This window comes from Choloepus didactylus, chromosome 12 (assembly GCF_015220235.1).
Source record: "Choloepus didactylus isolate mChoDid1 chromosome 12, mChoDid1.pri, whole genome shotgun sequence".
In the NCBI taxonomy this organism is placed as follows: Eukaryota; Metazoa; Chordata; class Mammalia; order Pilosa; family Megalonychidae; genus Choloepus; species Choloepus didactylus.
In genome coordinates, this window is record NC_051318.1 from 27465883 (window position 1) to 27486130 (window position 20248).

The 20248-nt window shown below is 34.2% G+C and overlaps 1 protein-coding gene and 1 pseudogene across 1 annotated transcript in view; both read right to left on the reverse strand.

The window, feature by feature from the left end:
- The window catches only part of TNFSF13B (TNF superfamily member 13b), a 36925-nt gene extending 17228 nt beyond the window's left edge, over positions 1-19697 (reverse strand). The window contains exons 1-3 of the mRNA XM_037800085.1: positions 19347-19697; positions 19156-19243; positions 3211-3267 (exon numbers count right to left, since the gene is read on the reverse strand). Of these exons, the coding sequence (XP_037656013.1) occupies positions 3211-3267; positions 19156-19243; positions 19347-19697 (496 nt within the window). The remainder of the gene's footprint in view (positions 1-3210; positions 3268-19155; positions 19244-19346) is intronic.
- LOC119507420 lies at positions 9772-10359 on the reverse strand (annotated as a pseudogene).
- Positions 19698-20248: the final 551 nt, after the last annotated feature.

Consider the following 20248-nt stretch of genomic DNA (forward strand, 5'->3'; position numbering starts at 1 on the left):
TTTTGTATGTTTACATAAAGAAATTCTTGAAGTCTACATAAAAATCAATAAAAATGGCAACTTGTGAGGTGGGGTGGGTGGGAATAGATCTGAAGGGTAGCAAGAGTTTTTAATTCATATTTTTTGTATTTCTTAAATTTGCTTGCAACCTGTGAATGTTCAAACGGTTAAATTAAAGCTTCAAAAAAGAAATAAACAGGAGAGACTTGAGTCTTCACCCTCACAGGCCTCTTTTGCCTTTTTCTTTTTTGTATAGTCTACCTTTGCCCTCACTGCTTAGATAAAGCCAAGGAATTCCAACAGCAACTGTAAGAATTCAAAAGATAAGATGAAAATAACCCCTTTCCTTTGAACCTACATGCTTCTGGGATACCTAGCGTGAATTTTGTCTCAAGGCCTCACATTATACACCTTGCCCAAAATGACTGCCTATGGCCCTGTGCAAGTACAAATATTTCACTAAGTACAATCTTCTTAATAAAATGAAATCTATGAAGTACCTCTCTGCTAAAATGTCCATGCTTACTAACATTCACATACTGCTTCAAGGGTTTGCTGGTATCACAAAGCCAATCCATGGGTCCCAAAGTCCAAGTGCTCCAGGTAAGAATTCCTGGATTAGTGTAAAGAAGGCATTAGTCCAGGAAGCTGACACAGTGTATGATTGACACTCACCATGGAGTAGCAACTGCATCTTGTTGTGTGATTTACAACATACATATATAATACACATGTATTTTACTATATGCCTGTGCCAGTTTGAGTGTATTGTGTCCCCCAAATGCCATTATCTTTGTGGTCTTGTGTGGGGCAAACGTTTTTGGTGCTGGTTGGATTTGCTTGGAATGTGCCCCACCCAGCTGTGGGAGATGATTTTGATGAGATGTTCCCATGGAGGTGTGGCCCCACCCATTCAGGGTGGGCCCTGATCGGTGGAGCGATATAAATGAGCTGACTCAAAGAGAGGAAAAGGAGTGCAGCTGGGAGTGATGTTTTGAAGAGGAGCAAGCTTGCTGGAGAGGAACGTCCTGGGAGAAAGCCATTTTGAGGCTGGAGCTTTGGAGCAGACGCCAGCTGCCTTCCTAGCTAGTAGAAGTTTTCCGGACGCCATTGGCCATCCTCCGGTGAAGGTACCTGATTGCTTGGACGCTTTGTGGCCTTAAGACTGTAACTGTGTAGTGAAATAAACCCCCATTTTATAAAAGCCTATCCATCTCTGGTGTTTTGCATTCTGCAGCATTAGCAAACTAGGACAATGCCAAAAGCGTAATGTAAACCATTTCCAAGCTATTTTATTTTATTTTCTCTTTTGTCCATAGGGTCTTCTTGTAGCTTTATTTTAATACTTAGAAAACAATTTACTGCCTATTAAAAGCTGGAAACATGATTTTGGAAAATATAGAAGACTAAATAATAATAGATTTACAAATAGTTTCATTTTGCTGTTGCATTTAGGATAATTAAAATCAAATAGAGAACTCTAACTAGTTCTTGTTTTCCCATTCCTGGTCCCCTAGTTTACTTCCTGATGCTCCTGAACCTCTTATTGTGATTAACAACCCCCAAATTCCCTTCCCCCTTTCTTGCATTATTTTTCTCCATAGCATTTATCTCTGTCATTCTCTATCTTTCCAGTTCATTTGTATCTTTTTCTCTTTTCCCCTTATCAGAAGGTGCGCTCCTTGAAAGTAGAGAATTATGCTTACTTTATTCACTGCTCTTCCCCCAGTGTCTATACAGTAACGGGAAGATTGTATGTTCTTAATCAATATATGCAAAATAAATAAATAAATGAATGTGTGAGTGAATATATGCTTTATTTCCTAGTAAATTTTTGTTTATTAGTTATCTTTCATAGGCAGTAGCAGCTCTAGAGCAGCAAATCCCAAATTACTTTGCTTCCAGGAAGATGCTGATTCATGTTAGAGTATGTGGTAGATTGAATTATGAACCTAACATAGACTTTCTTAATACTGACCAGCATTCCCAGGAATGTAAACCTCTTATAAATAAGACCTGTTGAAGATGTTATTTTTGGTTAAGGTGTGGCCCAACTAAATGAGGGTGTGTCTTAATCCATATTACTGGAGGCCTTATAAAGAAAAGAAAACAGAAGTTGGAAGTTGGAGAAGGCCACACAGGAAGCTGGAAGTTAACAGAAAGCATAAGTACCAATGGAAGGACAGGACATTGCCATGTGACATGAGGCAAAGATACAGGACAAGGAGCCCCAATGATTGCTGGCAGCCAGCACCCAAGTCCTATAGACTTGGGAGGAAGCAAGTCTTGCTGATATCTTGCAATTTCAAAACCGTGATCCAAACCTGTAAGCCAACCCATCGTGCGGTGTTTGTCATAGCAGCCTGGCAGACTAAGAGTGACATAGTCAAGTGAATTTATGAAAAACTGGTTTAAACAAAGTTCAACATGTTTTTTTATGTAGTAGAACTTCTCAGATTCAATAATATGCTAATATGCCTTGTAACACTCAAAGAAAAATGTATAGGATATTGTATTTCCAATTTGTTTGACAATAAAAGCCTTATACCAAAGACCTTTTCTCTGCATAAATATTCTGTGTCATACATATTGGAAAGTTATGCCAAAAATTTATTCTCCATGAACCTGATTCCAGGCCATTATTATAGGAAACTCTTATTTGTCTAGAATTCAATCTAACAAAAACTTCAAATAACAAGAAAAGTTTAAAATATTCTTCCTATATGAGAAAATGGTAAATTTCAGGACAATTATTTGGCATTGGAGTTTTCTCATAAAATTATAAAATTTTGATAATATGTCCCATTTCATTCTCATCCTATTCAAATTTCTACAATCTGATATAATAGGAGAATAACACTCATGAAAATGATCTTGAGTCATTTTAGGCACTAGGATTATTTCCATGCAATTAAAATTTAAATTTTGTTTAGTGTTGATTATGTTTTATCATATTCTAATTATCTGAAAATTTCCAAATATTATATAGTGTCTCTAATGTATTCTATTTATTAGAACATTACATTAGCCTAAATATTTGTTTCCAATCATTTTGAATAAATTTAATATTTTTATGTTATATTTTATTACAATAACTTTTGAGACAGATAATCAATTTGAGATGTAGTTCAAACACAGTCTTTAAACTTGAAATATACCATTCTTTGGACTGACGGTTAAGTGGAAAAAGCAGTGAGGCCATTTTATTACCTTTTCGTATAGTAGGAGTATCACTGTCTGCAATCAGTTGCAAGCAGTCTTGAGTGACTAAAAAACAAAAATATTTCATTTTAGTTACTTGAGTAGAAACAATAAGTGAAAAATATCTGAGAACACAAAGCTAAAAACCCATTCTTTCAGAAACATTGAATCAAATATTAATTTTACATTCTTTGCAAGATTTCATTCTTACAGTTGCTTTATGAAATGTGTGCACCTCTATTAATATAACATGTACTTGAAATTTATGGTACTTTAGAAAAACTTTATGATGTTGACATACAGTAAGTATGCCATCTTTGTAGTTTAATTTGCTTTAAAATATTATGTGTCTATGAAAGCAAGTTTAGACATTTGTTTTTCAAGTATCAAATACATGAAACAGTAAGTATCCAATCATTCTAAAACAATTTTTTGTTTAAATAATATAACATTAAATATTGATTCACTACTACTGAAAATACTACAACTCAAACTATTGAAAATAAAAACAATTGCTAACATTTATTGAGCAGATGTAAATCCAGACAATACTAAGGCTAGTATTATCTTCACAAAAATCCTAAAAATCAGGTGCTGGAAGCTAAGCCTTAAAAGAGTGTCAATAACTTTTTCAGGGCCTCACAGCTAGCAAGTGACAAAGTCAGCATTTATACCAAGACTATTTCACTCTGGATCCCAAGTTTCTTGACAAAGTATTTTGAACCCAAAGAGAGAAAGAGAGAGATAGTGTCTTTTAAAAATAAAATGTTAGATTTCAGTGAGACTGCGTAACCAGTAAAGTTTTATTATATGTAGACTATTATGTGTATATTATGTGCAGACTATTCCAGAGAATATTCGATTAAGTGAATAATCATCACATTAAATAATGTGAACTGCCTCTGGTAAAAGCAAAATATGTTCACCTTCTATTGGATCTATAGAAGAAATTAAATAAGGCAGTAAATATCTATGAAAACTATTAAACATAAAGCTAAGTTTGCATGTTTTAAATTAAAGAAAATTTGTTTACTGACTGGCAAGTATTTTATTTAGAGGTGAAGTAGTACTTTAAAAACATGCTTCTCAAGGCACATTTAACTGAAAAAATGCCTAATATTTAAAACTTAGAATAACAGAAGGGACAATAAATGATATTTTGAGAGAAGTAGAGGATAAAATAAAATAGAAATGACTACAGCTGATAGGAATAAAGAAGATATTGGAAGTGCACATTGTCTATATATATGCTTGTGTGTGTGTAGAGAGTCTTGAGGATTGATCAGACATTGTCATGTCTTCAACCATAATTTATTAATTATGTTCTATGCTGAAAGCAATATAGAAAATATAAAATCATGAGCCTTTGCATGGTGTCATAGGCATCATCTTAATGAAGTTTCATTTCACTATTGATCAAGTACTTCAATTTAAAATTGCTAATTTTATACATGTTATCATCATCACAGGAAATGATTTGTTTTGCCACAACTACATTGCATTATTTTAGAATATTTCTATTTATTAATCACATATATTCAGAAGGCACTGAATATCAGTAACTTGCCAGTGAAGAACTTTAGCTTCAGGACACCACATACAAAACTGCCTGGGGTCAAGAATAGGTAAAGCCAAAAATAGATATACTCCTGAATGTCTGCAGAAAGACATCAACTACAGAATTTGCTATTGCATCTTTAACTTCCCCTTGGACTTTTCTATGTTGATGCATTTTGATAACTCAAATTCAACATGCCCCAAATCTAATCCTTCATTTTCCTCAAATAAACACACTGATCTCCTCTTATAGTTTGTCTGTTAGTAGATGCAAAACTATCTTCTAGTTGCTCAATCTAGAAACTTTATAATCATGCCTGATTACTTCCTCCCCAATATTGAACTCCAACTCATTTTAAATTCTAATGTTCTGAATTTTTAAATTTTGTTCAATTTAGATTCCATCTCTCATTCATCTTTTTCAACAAATTTACTGAGGACTTAATATCAGATGTTGTACTAGTTACAGCCAACACTGGCAGACACAGTCCCTACTCCCATGGAGCTTACATTCCAGTGTGTGGAACAGTCATTAATCAAATATCACACAATGGAACTAAAATTGCGACTGTGGGGAAGACACAGTGCCCCAGTCAGGGCATTTTATTAGTCAAGAAGGCATCCTGTAGAGGTGACACTTGAATGAAAATCAGAAGGAAAAGGGGAGAGAGGAACATTCCAGAAAAAAAGAACAGTCTATCACTATATGCAAAGGCCTATGTTGGGAGGGGCACAGCAAGTATGGGAAAATGGAAGTACAGCAGGAAAGGAGAGAGAGAGAGAATAGTGAGGTGAGGCCTGCCTGGTGGTTGTCCAGCTCTTTACCCTCCTTGCTCTTGATGACTACCTTAGCCTACTGGGTTGTGTCTCTTCTGTTTTCTAAAGTAGTCCATCATTTGCATTTTCTCCAAAATGATCATCCTAAAACCCAAATTTGATCTTGTTCCAACATTTATAATTATTTCAGTGTGGTCTTCCTTGCACATAAGGCCTCCCTGCTTGCTCTGGCCCCAGAAGAACTTCACCTCCTTGTGCATTCAGCATCCCCTGCCCCTGTATTATATTTACATGAATCTGCCCATAATAAGAAATTGTCTTTCATGTTTTGATGACTTTGTATCTACCATTCCCTGTTCCTAAATAAATACTCCTTCAGGGATCAAATCAAATAAATTTATAGCCAATTCTTCTAGCTAAACATTTGATCCCATTACACTTCGTATGTACATCTTTTGAAATACATTTCATCATACACAGTAATGGTTTATATAACTGACTCTCTCCCTCAATTACGAGTCACTTGATATTAAGGATCATTTATGAATTTGTGGTGTTTGCAGCACCATAATATACAGCAATTTAGGAAAGAAAATAAAAATCATATCAGCATCTGACTTTTCTGAATGATTCTTAAAAACCTAATCCTTACATTCAAATTTGTGATTATGTTAAATCAAATTAAATTAATGCTTTAGGCAAAAGGGCTTTCATAAAATGAAACAACTCCATGATTTTTTGGACCCTCTAACAATAAAGTTTGGAGCTTATGGTTATTTAAAAACATTTTACATAACAATCCTTAATAATAAGTTCTTAAAATGTATTATAATTCATATCACTCTAATGATTTATCATACTATTTTAAGTAAAAGGTCGTGTACTATTTTCCTAAATTTTCTTATTCTCTTGTTCCCAGGGGAAGGTCTAGAGCAACAGATAGAAGAGAAAAAGGCTGAGCTAAAGTGAGACTTCATAGTTACTGTCAGATGCCCATCAAAGAGCAGTTATTTTCAATCTTCCTTACCCCTGTCTATCTCAAACAGCCTAATCTTATGGAGGAGGAAGAGGTGGAAAGAAAAGCCAGAACTTTAAAACTCTCAACCAAACAGCACTTGCAAAAATTCTTGAATTTAGAAGCATAAGGGGTTATTGTAAAGGTGTTTGCATGTGATTTGCCCTCTTCTGCCTACTAAAATAAGGCCACTTATTGCATTTTTTTCACTTCCTGTTTTGTTGCTGTTTGTGTAACCTGGGATATGTTCTCCTCTTACCCAAATCCACTCATTCTTCAAAACCCAGCTCAGTTCCTGGACCATGGATTAGATAATCTTTGAGTCTGTGGTCTCCACTACTAACATTATATGATTCTATAATTTGATGACTCTTTATTTGTTAATAATAATACCCCAGACCTCTCCAGTATCCAATAATTTTTTTTTAAATCTAATGTCTGTCTTGAAAATTAATCCCATACAGCTTGCATAACTGGAAAAAAAAAAGAATTTATCATCAATGGATAATGAATAAAATCTCGGTTCTATCACTAATTAACTGTGGAACCATGAGATTAACAGTCAATTTTGAAATACTTTTCTTATCTGTATAATGCAGATAACAATATTTCATAGTGTTGTGTGCACTTTGTAAAAATAAGGAGCTATAAAAATGTTTTTTATTATTAAAATTTTTGCATAATCTTTTTTAAAATTTTGATTCAGTTTATTATACTATAAAGGATGGTTGGTCATTTATAGTGTTTTACTAGTCCAAAACATGATTTCAAAATGAGTCATCTAATGCAATTTAAGACCACAAATGTCAGTAAATGATTAATTCTGTAGTTTGCAAGGAACTGAATTCCCACAGCTCTTTTACAGAAAATCCATGGAGTTTGGAAGTATGTACCGTGATTCTTTAACATTTAAAGTAATATAAATTAGATACTCCAACTTTTGTTTTGATCATACATAAAATCAAATCAGTACCGGATTTAATCTACTTAAATTAAATTTTACTTTAATTAAACTTAATTTGTGATTCTAGCTTGGCTTCATTTGCACATGTCCAGGCTTGTGACCTATTGATTCTGGCCCATAGGAATCCTTAAATCTAATAACTCTCTTTGCATGTAAAAAAACTCACCTACAATATTTTATTAAATTTAGATATACCACTTTGCTATTTTTCAGAAGGAGCTATTAAAGGGGGGGAACACTCCTTGTATTAGTTATCTGGCTGGGTAGGTTGTAAAGGGTCAAGGAAGAAGGGATACCCTCTTTCTCTTCCTTCTGGACTTTGAATGCTGTGGGAAGATGTGATGCCCCATGTAGTACAGCCGCCTTGGAATCTTCAGGGAATTAGCTGGCTTAAGGAGGAAGAAAAATGCAAAAAACAAAACAGCTTGAGATGCTGGCTCTACCCACCTTGTTATCTTGGACCATGACACGTAACTTGTCTATAACTCAGTTTCCTCAACTGTCAAATGAAAGCAGTAATAGTGTCTATGTAATAGAGATGTTGAAAGAAACCTATGTGATAATACATGTACAGAACATTGTAAATGCAATACAGCAGCTGTTTTTACTCTTTGAGAAACAAGACTATAATAGACATGCCATTTTCCTGTATATTCTCTTATTTGGTTTTCAACAACTGTGTAGGGTGTCAAGAGTCCAGCTATGTAAGTTGACAAGGAAAAGATACCCTTATCAAAAAGAGTATATTTCCATGTAGAAAATAACATACAAAATTCATCAAATTCATTGTTTTGTAGAAAATACAAATGAATAAAATGCATATCATATGTAATTGCCCAATCCAGATGATTGTTTGATATAGGTTTTTTTTTTTTTGAAGGTTTTTTTGTTTGTTTAATACATCTGAAATGAATGTATGCACAAAGAATTGAGGCATGAGAAAGCATTAGTTCAACACTAATGAATCTACAAGAATTAGGATTTGGAAAAGGTGGAAAAGATCACCTAACACTAAAAAAAAAAAAAAAAAAAAGAAAGCTGCAACCAAAATAAGCTGATAATATTCTACTAACACGAAGAGTCTTCGTAAGCCTCTTTCCATGAGTTTTATTACACTAGAGAGCCTCAACTGGCTGCTCTAGGGTTCCTCATATGCAAAACAGAAATAAGGGTTTTCCCCTGACTGGTCCCTGTGTTGTTAAATGTTCTCTCCACCCCATTCCCACCCCAGCTTCTTAATGAAGCTGACCCACATCCCCATCACTTGAAAGAGGATGTGAATCATTCCATAGACATCTGTCTTTTAGCACCACTCCCTGTATTTCCTCTATATCCCAGATCTTCAGCTGTGTTCCAGGAACACAATATCATATAGTATAAAGCTGCACAACTATGCTAAGCATATTAGACAATGATTGACAGGGAAAAAAATTTTTTAATTATGAACTCAATCCATTTAGTGTATTTCAAAAAGTGTAATACTTTTCATCATTTATTGGAAAAAGAAGTTAGAAATTAACTTCAAAAAAAAAAAAATTCAGCAAATGGCTAATAAATTTCCTTGAAAGTCACAGTCACATAAATGGTGCATCCCAGAAAAGAGGAGAGGAAAGACCGCTTCCTCCCATTCTCATGAGTTTCATCAAATACAGAACCTACTCAAGGGTGGAGAGAAAAGGCAACTTTCAAAAAGGAGTATGTTATTAATTGAGGCATTTACTACACTCCTTCCTAAGAGCACCAGGTGGGGAATGTTTTCTAAGCTAGATCTAGGAAGTGGAATGTGGAATCAGTTCACCCTCCTCCCCTCCAGGGCTGTCCACCGCTGGTTAATAAATTAAAAAAACAGGACTAAATAAAAACAACCCCCCCCCAACTTACCCCTCTCCCCCGAAAAAGGGAAAGGAAAACAAAATAAACAAAACAAAACACTAAGATCTCCCAGAGACTCTCTAGGGTGGAACCACGGAGCAGCTTCAACATTTCAAATTAGTCTGTTACAGAGTCATCACAAGCATGCCTTGCTTTTAACAACAACAAAAAAATTGTTTTGAAACAACAAAACAAAAACTAGTACTGATCACTTTTCTGACAATCCACAATTAATCAAAATTAGCTAGTATTGAGAGAGGGCAGAAGGGCTATACCTAGAGGCCTTGTCTCATTTACGAATGCATGTGGGTAGGGGCAGGGCATTTGCCATTCTTGCAAAAATGAATTTTAATTTTTAATATTCAGTGTGATTTCAACATTGCTTTCAGAATGATGGTGACACCAGCTGTGCAGAAAACGCTCTGGAGAGATGTTCCCCCAGTGCACACCTGTGGCTCCCCTTAGGTTTTGGAGGCTCCAGGGCAGCCAATATTCTTTCATTAAATACCTTCTTTAGGCCTCTGTGTGTGAGTGCAGAACACTCCACATATTTGACAGCCTTCGGAACACGGGGCAGCTTTTCTCCTGTCTCCAGGGTGACAGGCTTCTGTTTGTTCTTGGCAAGTTTCTCTGAGATCAATTTGGGTCCCATCAAGCAAGAAAGGAGTCATTGGACAGTGGTGAGTTATCTCAGGTACCCACTTTTCTTTCACATTTTCAAACGAGGACGGAGAGATCACTGAAAAACAGACTAGAAATATATCTATTTGTGGACTACTCATAATCTGTCATAATCCTCTTGCCCTGCGGTATCAAAAAGTCTGAGAGTATATGGCTCTCCACCAATCACAACTGTGACTGCATAGTTGTCAAAAACAGTCAGTACATATTCAGAAGGAAATTTGTAGATTATCAGCAGACATGTTTTACCAACAGCACCATCTCCTGCAACAACACATTTAATTGTCTGCATTGCTGAAACAGTTTTGTAACCACTTTATTTCAAATTCAATGTAGACCTCAGCTCCTCTGCTGGGGCGTTGGCAGGGGTCTCCTTGGCTCTGATGTAGATTTTAACAATATTATCATTAACAGCTTTGTTGTCAGTGATTACTCTTACCAATATGAAGCTCTCGTATATTGCGATGTTGCCAGAGTGGTAGTGGGTACTGTTATCCCCAATTTTCAGAAGAAAAGATAAGGCTTAGAAAAGATAAGAAACATGGTGAACAAGCTTCCCAGATTTCAGAAGAAGGAGGAACAAGAGCCAGGACTAGAAACTAGGTCTGTAAATGCAAAGCTTGTGCTAGGAATCACGACAATTAATTGTTGTTTCCTACTGGACCTTAGATAAAGGATGAACATGAAAGTTAAGCAGTAAAAATATCTAAAGTAATTCTGTGCTTCAACTGTATAATCTCTGAGTTTTTTTCTTCCCTTCACTTCTTAAAAAAATATTTTAAATAGTTATATTTTTTAATTAAAAAATTTTATTATTACAGAAGTTGTGGGTTTACAGAACAAATCATGCATAAAATACAGGATTCCCATACACTCCACCACCACCAACACATTGCATTTGTGTAGAACATTTGTTACAATTGAAGGCAGCACATTTTTATAATTGTACTATTAATTAAAGTTCATGGTGTAACTTAGGGTTCCCTGTTTTGTAATGTAATTCTATGGATTTTTTAAAAACACATTTATTCTGTTACCATATATACAATCTAACATTTCCCCTTTTAATCATATGCAAGTATATATTTCACTACTGTTAGTTGTGTTCACAATGTTGTTCTACGATCACCACCACCCATTACCTAAAATTTTCTATCATTCCAAATACATTTTAAGCCTTAACTTCCCATTCCCTATCCCTACCCTGTCCCCTGGTACCCTATATGCTAGTTTCTGACTCTACAACTTTACTTATTCTAATTGTTTCAAATCAGTGAGACCATACAATATTTGTCTCTTTGTGTCTGGCTTATTTCACTCATATGATGTCTTCAGTGCTCATTTGTTGTCACATGTATCAGGACTTCATTCCTTTTTATGGCTGGATAATATTCCATTGTATGCATAGACCATATTTTATTTATCCATTCATCAGTTGATAGACACTTGGGTTGCTTTCATCTTTTGGCAATTGTGAATAATGCTACTATGAACATTGGTGTGCAAATGTCTGTTCAAGTCCCTGCTTTCAATTCTTTTGGGTATATACCTAGTAGTTGGATTGCTGGGTCATATGGTAATTCTATATTTAGCTTTCTGAGGAACTGCCCAACTGTCTTCCACAGTGGCTGTACCATTTTACATTCCCACCAGCAGTGAATGAGAGTTTTCATCTCTCTGTATCCTCTCATCATTTGTAATTTTCTGGTTTATTTTTTTAAAAATAGCAGCCATTCTAGTGGCTTTGAAATGGTAACTCATTGTGGTTTTGATTTGCATTTCCCTGATGGCTAATGATGTTGAGCATCTTTCCATGTGTTTTCTGGACAACAGTATGTCTTCTTTTGAGAGATGTCTGTTCAAGTCTTTTACCCATTTTTAAATTGAGTTGTTTGTCTTTTTGTTAAGTTGAAAGATGTCTCTTTATATTCTGGGTATTAAACCTTTATCAGATGTGTGGTTTCCAAATATTTTCTCTCATTATGTAGGTTGTCATTTTACTTTCATGATAAAGTCCTTTGAGGCACAAAAGTTTTTAATTTTGATGAGCTTGTGCTTTGGGTATAAAGTCTAAGAAACCATTGCCTAACACAAGGTCCTGAACATGCTTCCCTACATTTTCTCCTGGGAGTTTGATGGTTATAGCTCTTATATACAGGTCTTTGAATGTATAATCTTGTTTAATTACTTCAACTAGATGTTACCTTATTAAGAGTAAGAATTGACTATGTCTGGGCTTCAGCTTTCTCATCTAAAATAAAGGCAATAGCACCAAGCTCATAGGGTTATTGAAAGGATAAATGATTTCATCAAACCACAGGGCCTGACATGGAGCTTGTTCATGAAACATGTCCAGTAACTGTTGGCTTCCTACTCCATTCTCCATATATTCTGCAGTGCCTAGCACAGATTTTTGCACAAACAGGTTGGGGCTAAATCTATTTTGAGGGAAACATGTTTCTTCCTAACACTTTAGAAATGGGAATGTCCTTTAAAAGAAAATTCCACCACAATAAAACTGAATTGCCCAGTGAAGTTCTTTTAAGTAGGTGTTAATCCATAAACAGAATAATTAAATGTTAATAATAATCTTCTCCATTCATAGGGAATTAACAATGAGAACCGCTTATGAATTTATTTTAAAAGTACCTACCCATGTCTTCAAATTTTAAAAAAAGTTGAAAGTATAAAAATTGAGTTTTCAAGGAGAAGATAGAAATGACTTACCCTGGCCACCCTATCTAAAATTGAAACTCACCCGTTCCCCCTTCTTCACCCTTCACAATCAGTATTCTCTTAACCTTGCCCTAACTTTTCATTTTTTTCCAAAATATTTGTCATTTTCTAGTATTATAAATTACTTATTAATTATGCCTATTGTTTATTTTCTGTGTCTCTCTGCCTAGCTATAATGTAATCTCCAAATAGACAGGAAACTTTTATCTATTTCATTTTCTGATAAATACCAAACAACTAGAACAGTGTCTGGAACCTAGAAGATGTTCATTAAATATGAATTGACTACATTGAGTAGACACAGTATCACTTTTGGCTACAATGAGTGACTTGTTCCCTGGATCTTCAGTTTCCCAAAACTTCAAGCTTAACAAGAACACGATTCAAATATTTGGTTGCCAAGTCACTATCTTCAATTTTAAATACTTTATTTGAAATTGAACAGAAGCCAGCTCTTGCAACACTGAAGAAGTCTCAGTATTGATGTAAGGGAAAAGAAAAATAACACTCAGGGAAAAGTCTGGTCAAAGATCACCATCACATCAGCCAGCTGGTTCTGTTCCAGGAAGGAACACACCCTTACTGGGTAAGATGCTCAGGTTAGCCTAATTTTGTTACAGCCTGGATGGTTGTGCTCTACATTGCATCCCTTCAATATTCATTTTATAGCCTTGTAAGTTACAGCTGAGCCAGAAATTCCAATGGCACAGAGTGTTCTCAGGCATCCTGTCTTCCTTGACAGGGAGTTGGACTATAGATTTCAACAAAGATTCAAAAATAGTATTCATATTTTTATTGTTAAAAATTTTAAAGGTTTATCCCAGGAAAATACTTAGGTTACAGTGTTAGGAGTTAGTTTATGTGTACTGTATTCACAATTCTGATTAAAAAAGCACTAAATGCATGTGAGATCTTGGATGGATCTGGAACATAAAAAGGACATTAGTGGAAATATGAATGAAGCCTGGAATTTAGTTAATAGTAATGTCCCAGTGTGGTTTCTGTGTTGTGACAAAGGTATCAGGGTAACGTAAGATGCTGACTAACGTTAGGGCAAACTGAGCGCGGGGTTATGGGAACCCTGTGCTAACTTTGCAACATTTCTGTAATCCTTAGTTAATTAAAAAATGAATAGTTTATTTTAAAATGAAGAAAAATAAATTAAAGTAGATTGGCCAAAATCTTACAATAATTATTTGGAAGATAAAATCTGGGTATTTTTTTTCACTTCTGCTTTTGTATTTCTTTGAATTGTTGATGTTTTCACCATTATTTTACTATTGCAATTGAGACAAGTTTGATAAAAATTATTAATAAAAAGTAAGTTTTGTCTTTCTATCAAAAAACTTGGATTTCATAGCTTTAAATTTTCCTGAGTTGTAAGAGAGAAAATACAAAAGATCACATGATTTTATTAATAAACTATTTTAGCTCAGTAGAAATCAATTTGAAAGAATTAACTTTATCGGTAGACTTCAGAGATGCTTATCTTTAGGTTCTTAAAATGAATAGAATTATATGTAGGTGAGTATTCAAAATACAGATCGTCATGATTTCATTTGTAAAGGAATTTTAATATGTAAAAGTGTCTTTAAAGGCATATTCCTCAGTTATTAAAAAAAACTTGGGAATATCTCTAAAGACAATTATGGGGTTAAAAGTGAATTTTAGCTAATAAGGGCTATTTGGCAATTCTTTGATCCTGGATTTCCCCACATTTCTGTTTGTTGTACTATAACCAGCATAAAATTATGAAATACATTAAGCTTAATAAAACTTTAATTTGAAACACAAAATAATTAAGAAAAAGAGAACCGGAGCCAAAGTATTAAATTTAAAATTAAATAAAAGCAGCATTTACCCATGGTAAGACTGGAAGGGGGTAAAAATGGGGTTGTTGGCTGACAGTCATGTGTACCTTCACCCACCGCTGTTCAGTTTGCAAATACTCATCAAACCTTAGATTTAAGACATGTGCACTTTTCTACATAGTAACAGCACTTCAATTAAAATTTAAAACATTAAGTAAAACCAGAAATACATGAAATTGTAGGTAAAGTGGTCTCTGTATATGGGAGTCTCCGTATGACATTCCAGGGAGTCAGAATTATGCCTCTACTTGGTTTCCCCAACTCTCCTATCTCCCTGGAACCCTTGCCTTATGATCCAACTCACTTTTTCATTAATTCATTGTTTTAAATGTCAACTTAAACTACTTCATAGGGTGGCCTCTGAATAAAACTGACAAATGAAGAAATATGGGAAAATTCAAACTGAAAATGATGCCAGGTTATCCCCCGCAAACTATTCTTTTTTGCTTCAGATGGGCTCCAAAACTGATCAATAAATATTTGTAAAATGCCTACTAGGTGCTAGTTTCATCAAGGAATAACAGAGAAAGAAATAGGACCCAGACCAGTACCTAGAAGCCTCTACTATTTAGTTGTACAGACTGGACATCTACAAATGAAGATGTAATATAAAGAGAGAAGGTTTGCTGCATTATGGGAGGTCAGGAAAAGGCTTTCTATGCCCATAAATTAGACTTCAAATACAAATTGAATTTACCTAAGATAAAATTGAGATTTGGGTTGGATTTACAGGGAGAAAAGTAGCGTTCTGTTCTATTGAACAGTATTTAGCTGTGTATATTTCTGACATAATTATAAATAGATGCCATGTTGACACTGAGGATTATTTGTAGAAACCAGGGTATTTTATATTTAAAAAAATGTCTGTGACAATACTATGATTCTGTTAAGTATAAATTCATTAAATAAGTTGACATGATTTAAAAATATGCATTAGGCAAAATGTTATATCATTTATTTAAAATTTTTAAAATGTTTTAATAGCTTTTTAAGCTACTTGAAAATTCTTAATTTGTATTCAAATCAAAGTCTTATTAACCTTAATGTATTTCATAATTTCATTCTGATTATAGTACAAGCAGAAATTCAGGGAAATTCATAATAGCAACTTGAGCCAAAATACTTTTTAAATGAATTTAATGAAAGAACAATGAACCCTATATAAAGAAATTCAAACACTTTTTTGTAAATTTAAAATTAGATTTGAATAAAGAGATTTTATTTAACATATTTCTGAATATATAAACTACATATTGTAAAAATTCATTTCCTCCTTCAGAGTTAATTTATAGCTTTTATTCCAAAAAACAAAAACAAAAACAAAAACAAAAAACCCAATGGCCCTAAAACATATAGGGCAAAATTACCACATAAGAAAAAAAAATGAACATTTTGAAAGTAAAAGCAACAGCCCAAGGTTTTTGACTCTTTGAGAATAAATAATAACTGGAATGGAAACAAAAATCAAAGAAAATTGTACAGAAGTTTCCCAATTCCAAAAAAGACACTGCTAAGCAGGAAAAAAAATCACTGAGCTTCAGACAAACTTCTTGGGTACTTAGATATTAATTTCAAAGAAGTGTTAAACAAAGTTTTCCCTCCACCAAAGAATGTCTAGAATAGCATTCAATCCATTTTAATTGATGAGGAATGACAGGTAACAGCTTCACTACCTTGAGTCTGTGAATGTTCCTGTACTGATTTCATTTAAAAATCAGCATTATATATATATGTATGTATGTATATATGTGTGTCTGTGTGTGTGTGTGTTGACAATAGAAAAGTTTTGTAAAAAACCTAATGCAAACCGTGAAAATGACCATAGTGGTTATATCTGGGCTCTGGATGTCTGGGTAAAATTTTTTTTTCATTTTGTTAAAATTTTCTGGTATTGTTCAAACTTTTTACAAAGTGCTAATGATTTGGGTAAAAACTTCTTCAGCATGCTATTTTTATATGCCATAAATACATAAAAATATGCACAGTGTAAATACTAGAAGGAAACAATAATATTAGTAGAGGATTTGGAGGAAAAGGGACTCTGCGAGTTTTGTTTTCTTACTCTATTTTTCTTTTTCTTAAATCTGCTTTCATGAGACTTATATCCTCTTTAGAATGTAAAAGTTAGCATTTATTTTTAAAACTAATATTTAGAGGCAAGGGAACTGAACCAGAGAAGGCTGGAGAAGACCTAGGAATCCTGAGTACTAGAGGCTGCAGCACAATTTCTTAAAATAGTTCATTTACTGCAAATAAAAAGTAAATCAATGAAACAAAACCAGAGAGTCTGTAAATAGCTTCAACTATACATGAGGAACTTAATATAATACGTAACTTTCCCAACACAAAGAAGTGAAAAATTAGTATTTAATAACTTAGGTTGAGATATTTAGCAACAGTTTAGGAAGAAAAAAAAAAAGAAGAAATGGAGAACTTAAAACAAGTGTGTCATGATACACCAAAATAAGCACCAGAAGGGGTAATGAGTTAAACTCTAAACTAAAACACTAAATTATAAAAAATTCAAAGTAGCAAAAAATAGAATAGACTACTTACAAGAGCCTGAAAGAATAAACTTTTGTTTTGATATATTAGAGAAATCAAAGGAAAAGATTATCACATTAAAATATAGAGATGTAAAATCTCTGTACAATTTTAAAAAGTATCAGAATACTATGAAAATGTTTACATCAAAATTTTGATGAACAATTAATATGTCAATATATAAAGAATTTGTTCAAATTATAAACAATTAGGACAGACAAATGGTGGAAGTGATACATAAGAATTAGCAGATGATAAAATTAAAGGTAAAATATGCAGAAAGAAGTTCATTCTTAGTGAACAAACAATAAATCAAAATAAAATTGAGATACTGTTTTACGATTACTAAATTAGCCAAAATGGATTTAAAAAGATAAAATGCTAGTAAAACTGTAGAGAAATGAGCGCACTACACTGCTAGTTGCATATATTTATAACTCATTCTGAAAGCAATATGACAACAGGTAGCAAGGGTCATAAGGATGTTCATTTTCTTTAATTCAGAAATTCCACTATATGGGAATTTATATAAAGTATATAACTCCTCAGAAACAAGAGATCTGTGCAACATTTTAACAAATTGCGTTATAGCAAAAAAATGGAAATAACAAAGTTGAAAAATAGTAGAATAACAAATTAATGTACATGTAGGAGAATTTACTTAGAAATATGGTAAATGTACATTGTATAATGATAAGATGAAACAAAAATATAAAATAATATACATGCAGTACTATTTTTGATTATGCAGAAAAATAGATGAAAATAATTAATATGTTAAAGTAGCAAAACTATGACTATTTCCTAGTTTCAAAATTATTGAGTCTAGATGTTTATGATAATAGGCAAAAAGATATGATAATCAGATCAAAAAGTTATGGTTTTATAAGGAGAAAGTTTTTCATGAATAAGGCATATAGTAGAAACATAAATGGATTTATAGTCAAAGCAACTAGTATGTACGTGTGCACACACGTGTGTTTGTGTATTATAGAAAGAGCACCTTCCCTACCACTGAACAGGTCTCTCACATGTTTTCCTCAGAAGAGAAAATATGTATAAATAATTGCATGTGTTCTTTTTACTTCACAGTGTCACCTGGAGGATTAAACGAAATAGTATGTGGCTCAAAAATGCTCTTTCATTACAAAAGGATGATAGTGACAAGGATTTATGAACAACATCCTAGATTATAATATTAATAAATGCAATATGAATACTGTTCTTCATCTATGAAAAGAAGAAACTAGAATTGATCATTTGGATACCAACTCTCAAGTTTTATGAATCTGTACAATTCTGTGGAACAAAAGAACATGAAGAAAGACAGAAATCATGAAAGAACTATTACAAGATTATAAATGTATGGGATTCCTGGAAAGGTATATCTCAAAAAAATGTAAAAATCAATGTGTGTGTGCACGTGTATGTGTGTGTGTACAGCACAGCCTCCCACTATATGATCTTCATTTGGTTTCACAAAATTCATCCTTGGGAAACATTTGCCTTTAACTGACTTTCTATGACCCAGGTAGACAAAGTCTAATTCTGTCTTAAGATGAAGTGGACATATTTTATATTTGGAGCAATGGGCAGTGCTTCTGATAGAAAGATGAATTATCTACTTGAGGAAAAATGTTTTCCTTTTTCTCTCCTCTACACTTAAAACATGACATAGATAAATATTTCTACCCACAAAATCTACTCATTGGAGGCCAAAACATGCTCTGGAGACTTAAATTTGCCACTGCTAGCGCTTTGCTGTAAAGCTCAGTCTGATTCTCATGGTAAATTTCGTAGTCTGTATTTAAGAGGTTTAGCAAGATCATGTTTGCCTCTAGTTCCCCCAAACTTGATGCTATTCTCTAAATCTGTAAACTCTGTAATCCCTTGATACTGAATGCTAAATCTTGAAAGATTCTGTCCCCCAAACTTACCTGTTTCTTCTGGACCCTGAACCGCACGTTTACTCCTGCTGCTTTGACTGGAGTTACTTTCTCCTGGAACTGCTGATGCCAGAATCCCCTATGAACAGAAAAATCCCAAGTTATTGGAAAGACATCTGACATGGGAGAGAGACAGCAGTTTAGGAAGAGCTGTGACTGGCTTTGCAGCTGCTGGAACTCACTTCAAGTCCCGTGGTGACAGCTGGAGTTTCCTGCAAAGCTGCTGTGGAGGCTCCAGCTTCTGACTTAGGAGAGACTGGCAGCTGCTCAGCTTGGTAGTAGCGCAGTTCCGCCCGGAGGCTCACCAGCTCTGCTTGCAGGGTGGCAACCCAGTAGAAAGACACCACTGTGAGAGAGAAGGACAGCAGGGTCAGAAGCAAGGTCACTGACAGGAGCTTTCCATCTTTGGAGAACCAGGCAGAGGGGCTTTCCTTCTGGGGGAGTATGGAAAAACACTCCTTAAGTTTCATTTCTTCTCTTTTCTTAAGGCAAGATGAAAGACGTAACTGCTCCTTTTCTGTGGAGTCAACCATTTCACTACTTGAACTTTGAAGGTTAGGGCCTTTAAAATAAGTGACCACAAGGAATGGATCATTTCCTGTTATCTGTATTTGTTGATGTCCTACATTTAATACATCACAGAGCTTGGCTCTCTCTGTCAGGAGAGATCTCCTGAATTTTCTTATTTCTTCCCTTCTGCATCTCTGCCCCTACTGTACAATAGGTTTTACTGGCATTCGCCCTTCTATTGGATTGCTCAATCAGTCTTCCTCATTTCACTTTCAGTTTTTGTAAGAATTTTAATGGCATCTCAAAACAATCATACACAAATGGGACCCTTAAATCCACTGACTAAACTTTGAGTTTTGATTAGCATATACAAGAGATAACTTTTAAGACAACGTAGATAGTTAAGGAACTCACCCTTAAGCATTAGGAGAGAACTGTGCCTTGTTGGGGCCAAATGGCTTTGTAGGGAAGAGGAAACAGAATATAAAATGTCCCTGTTGGTGTAATAAAAATAATTAATGTGAAGATCAGATAAGCTAAGTGCTTTAGCATTGAATTGTCCTTAGTTGGAGCT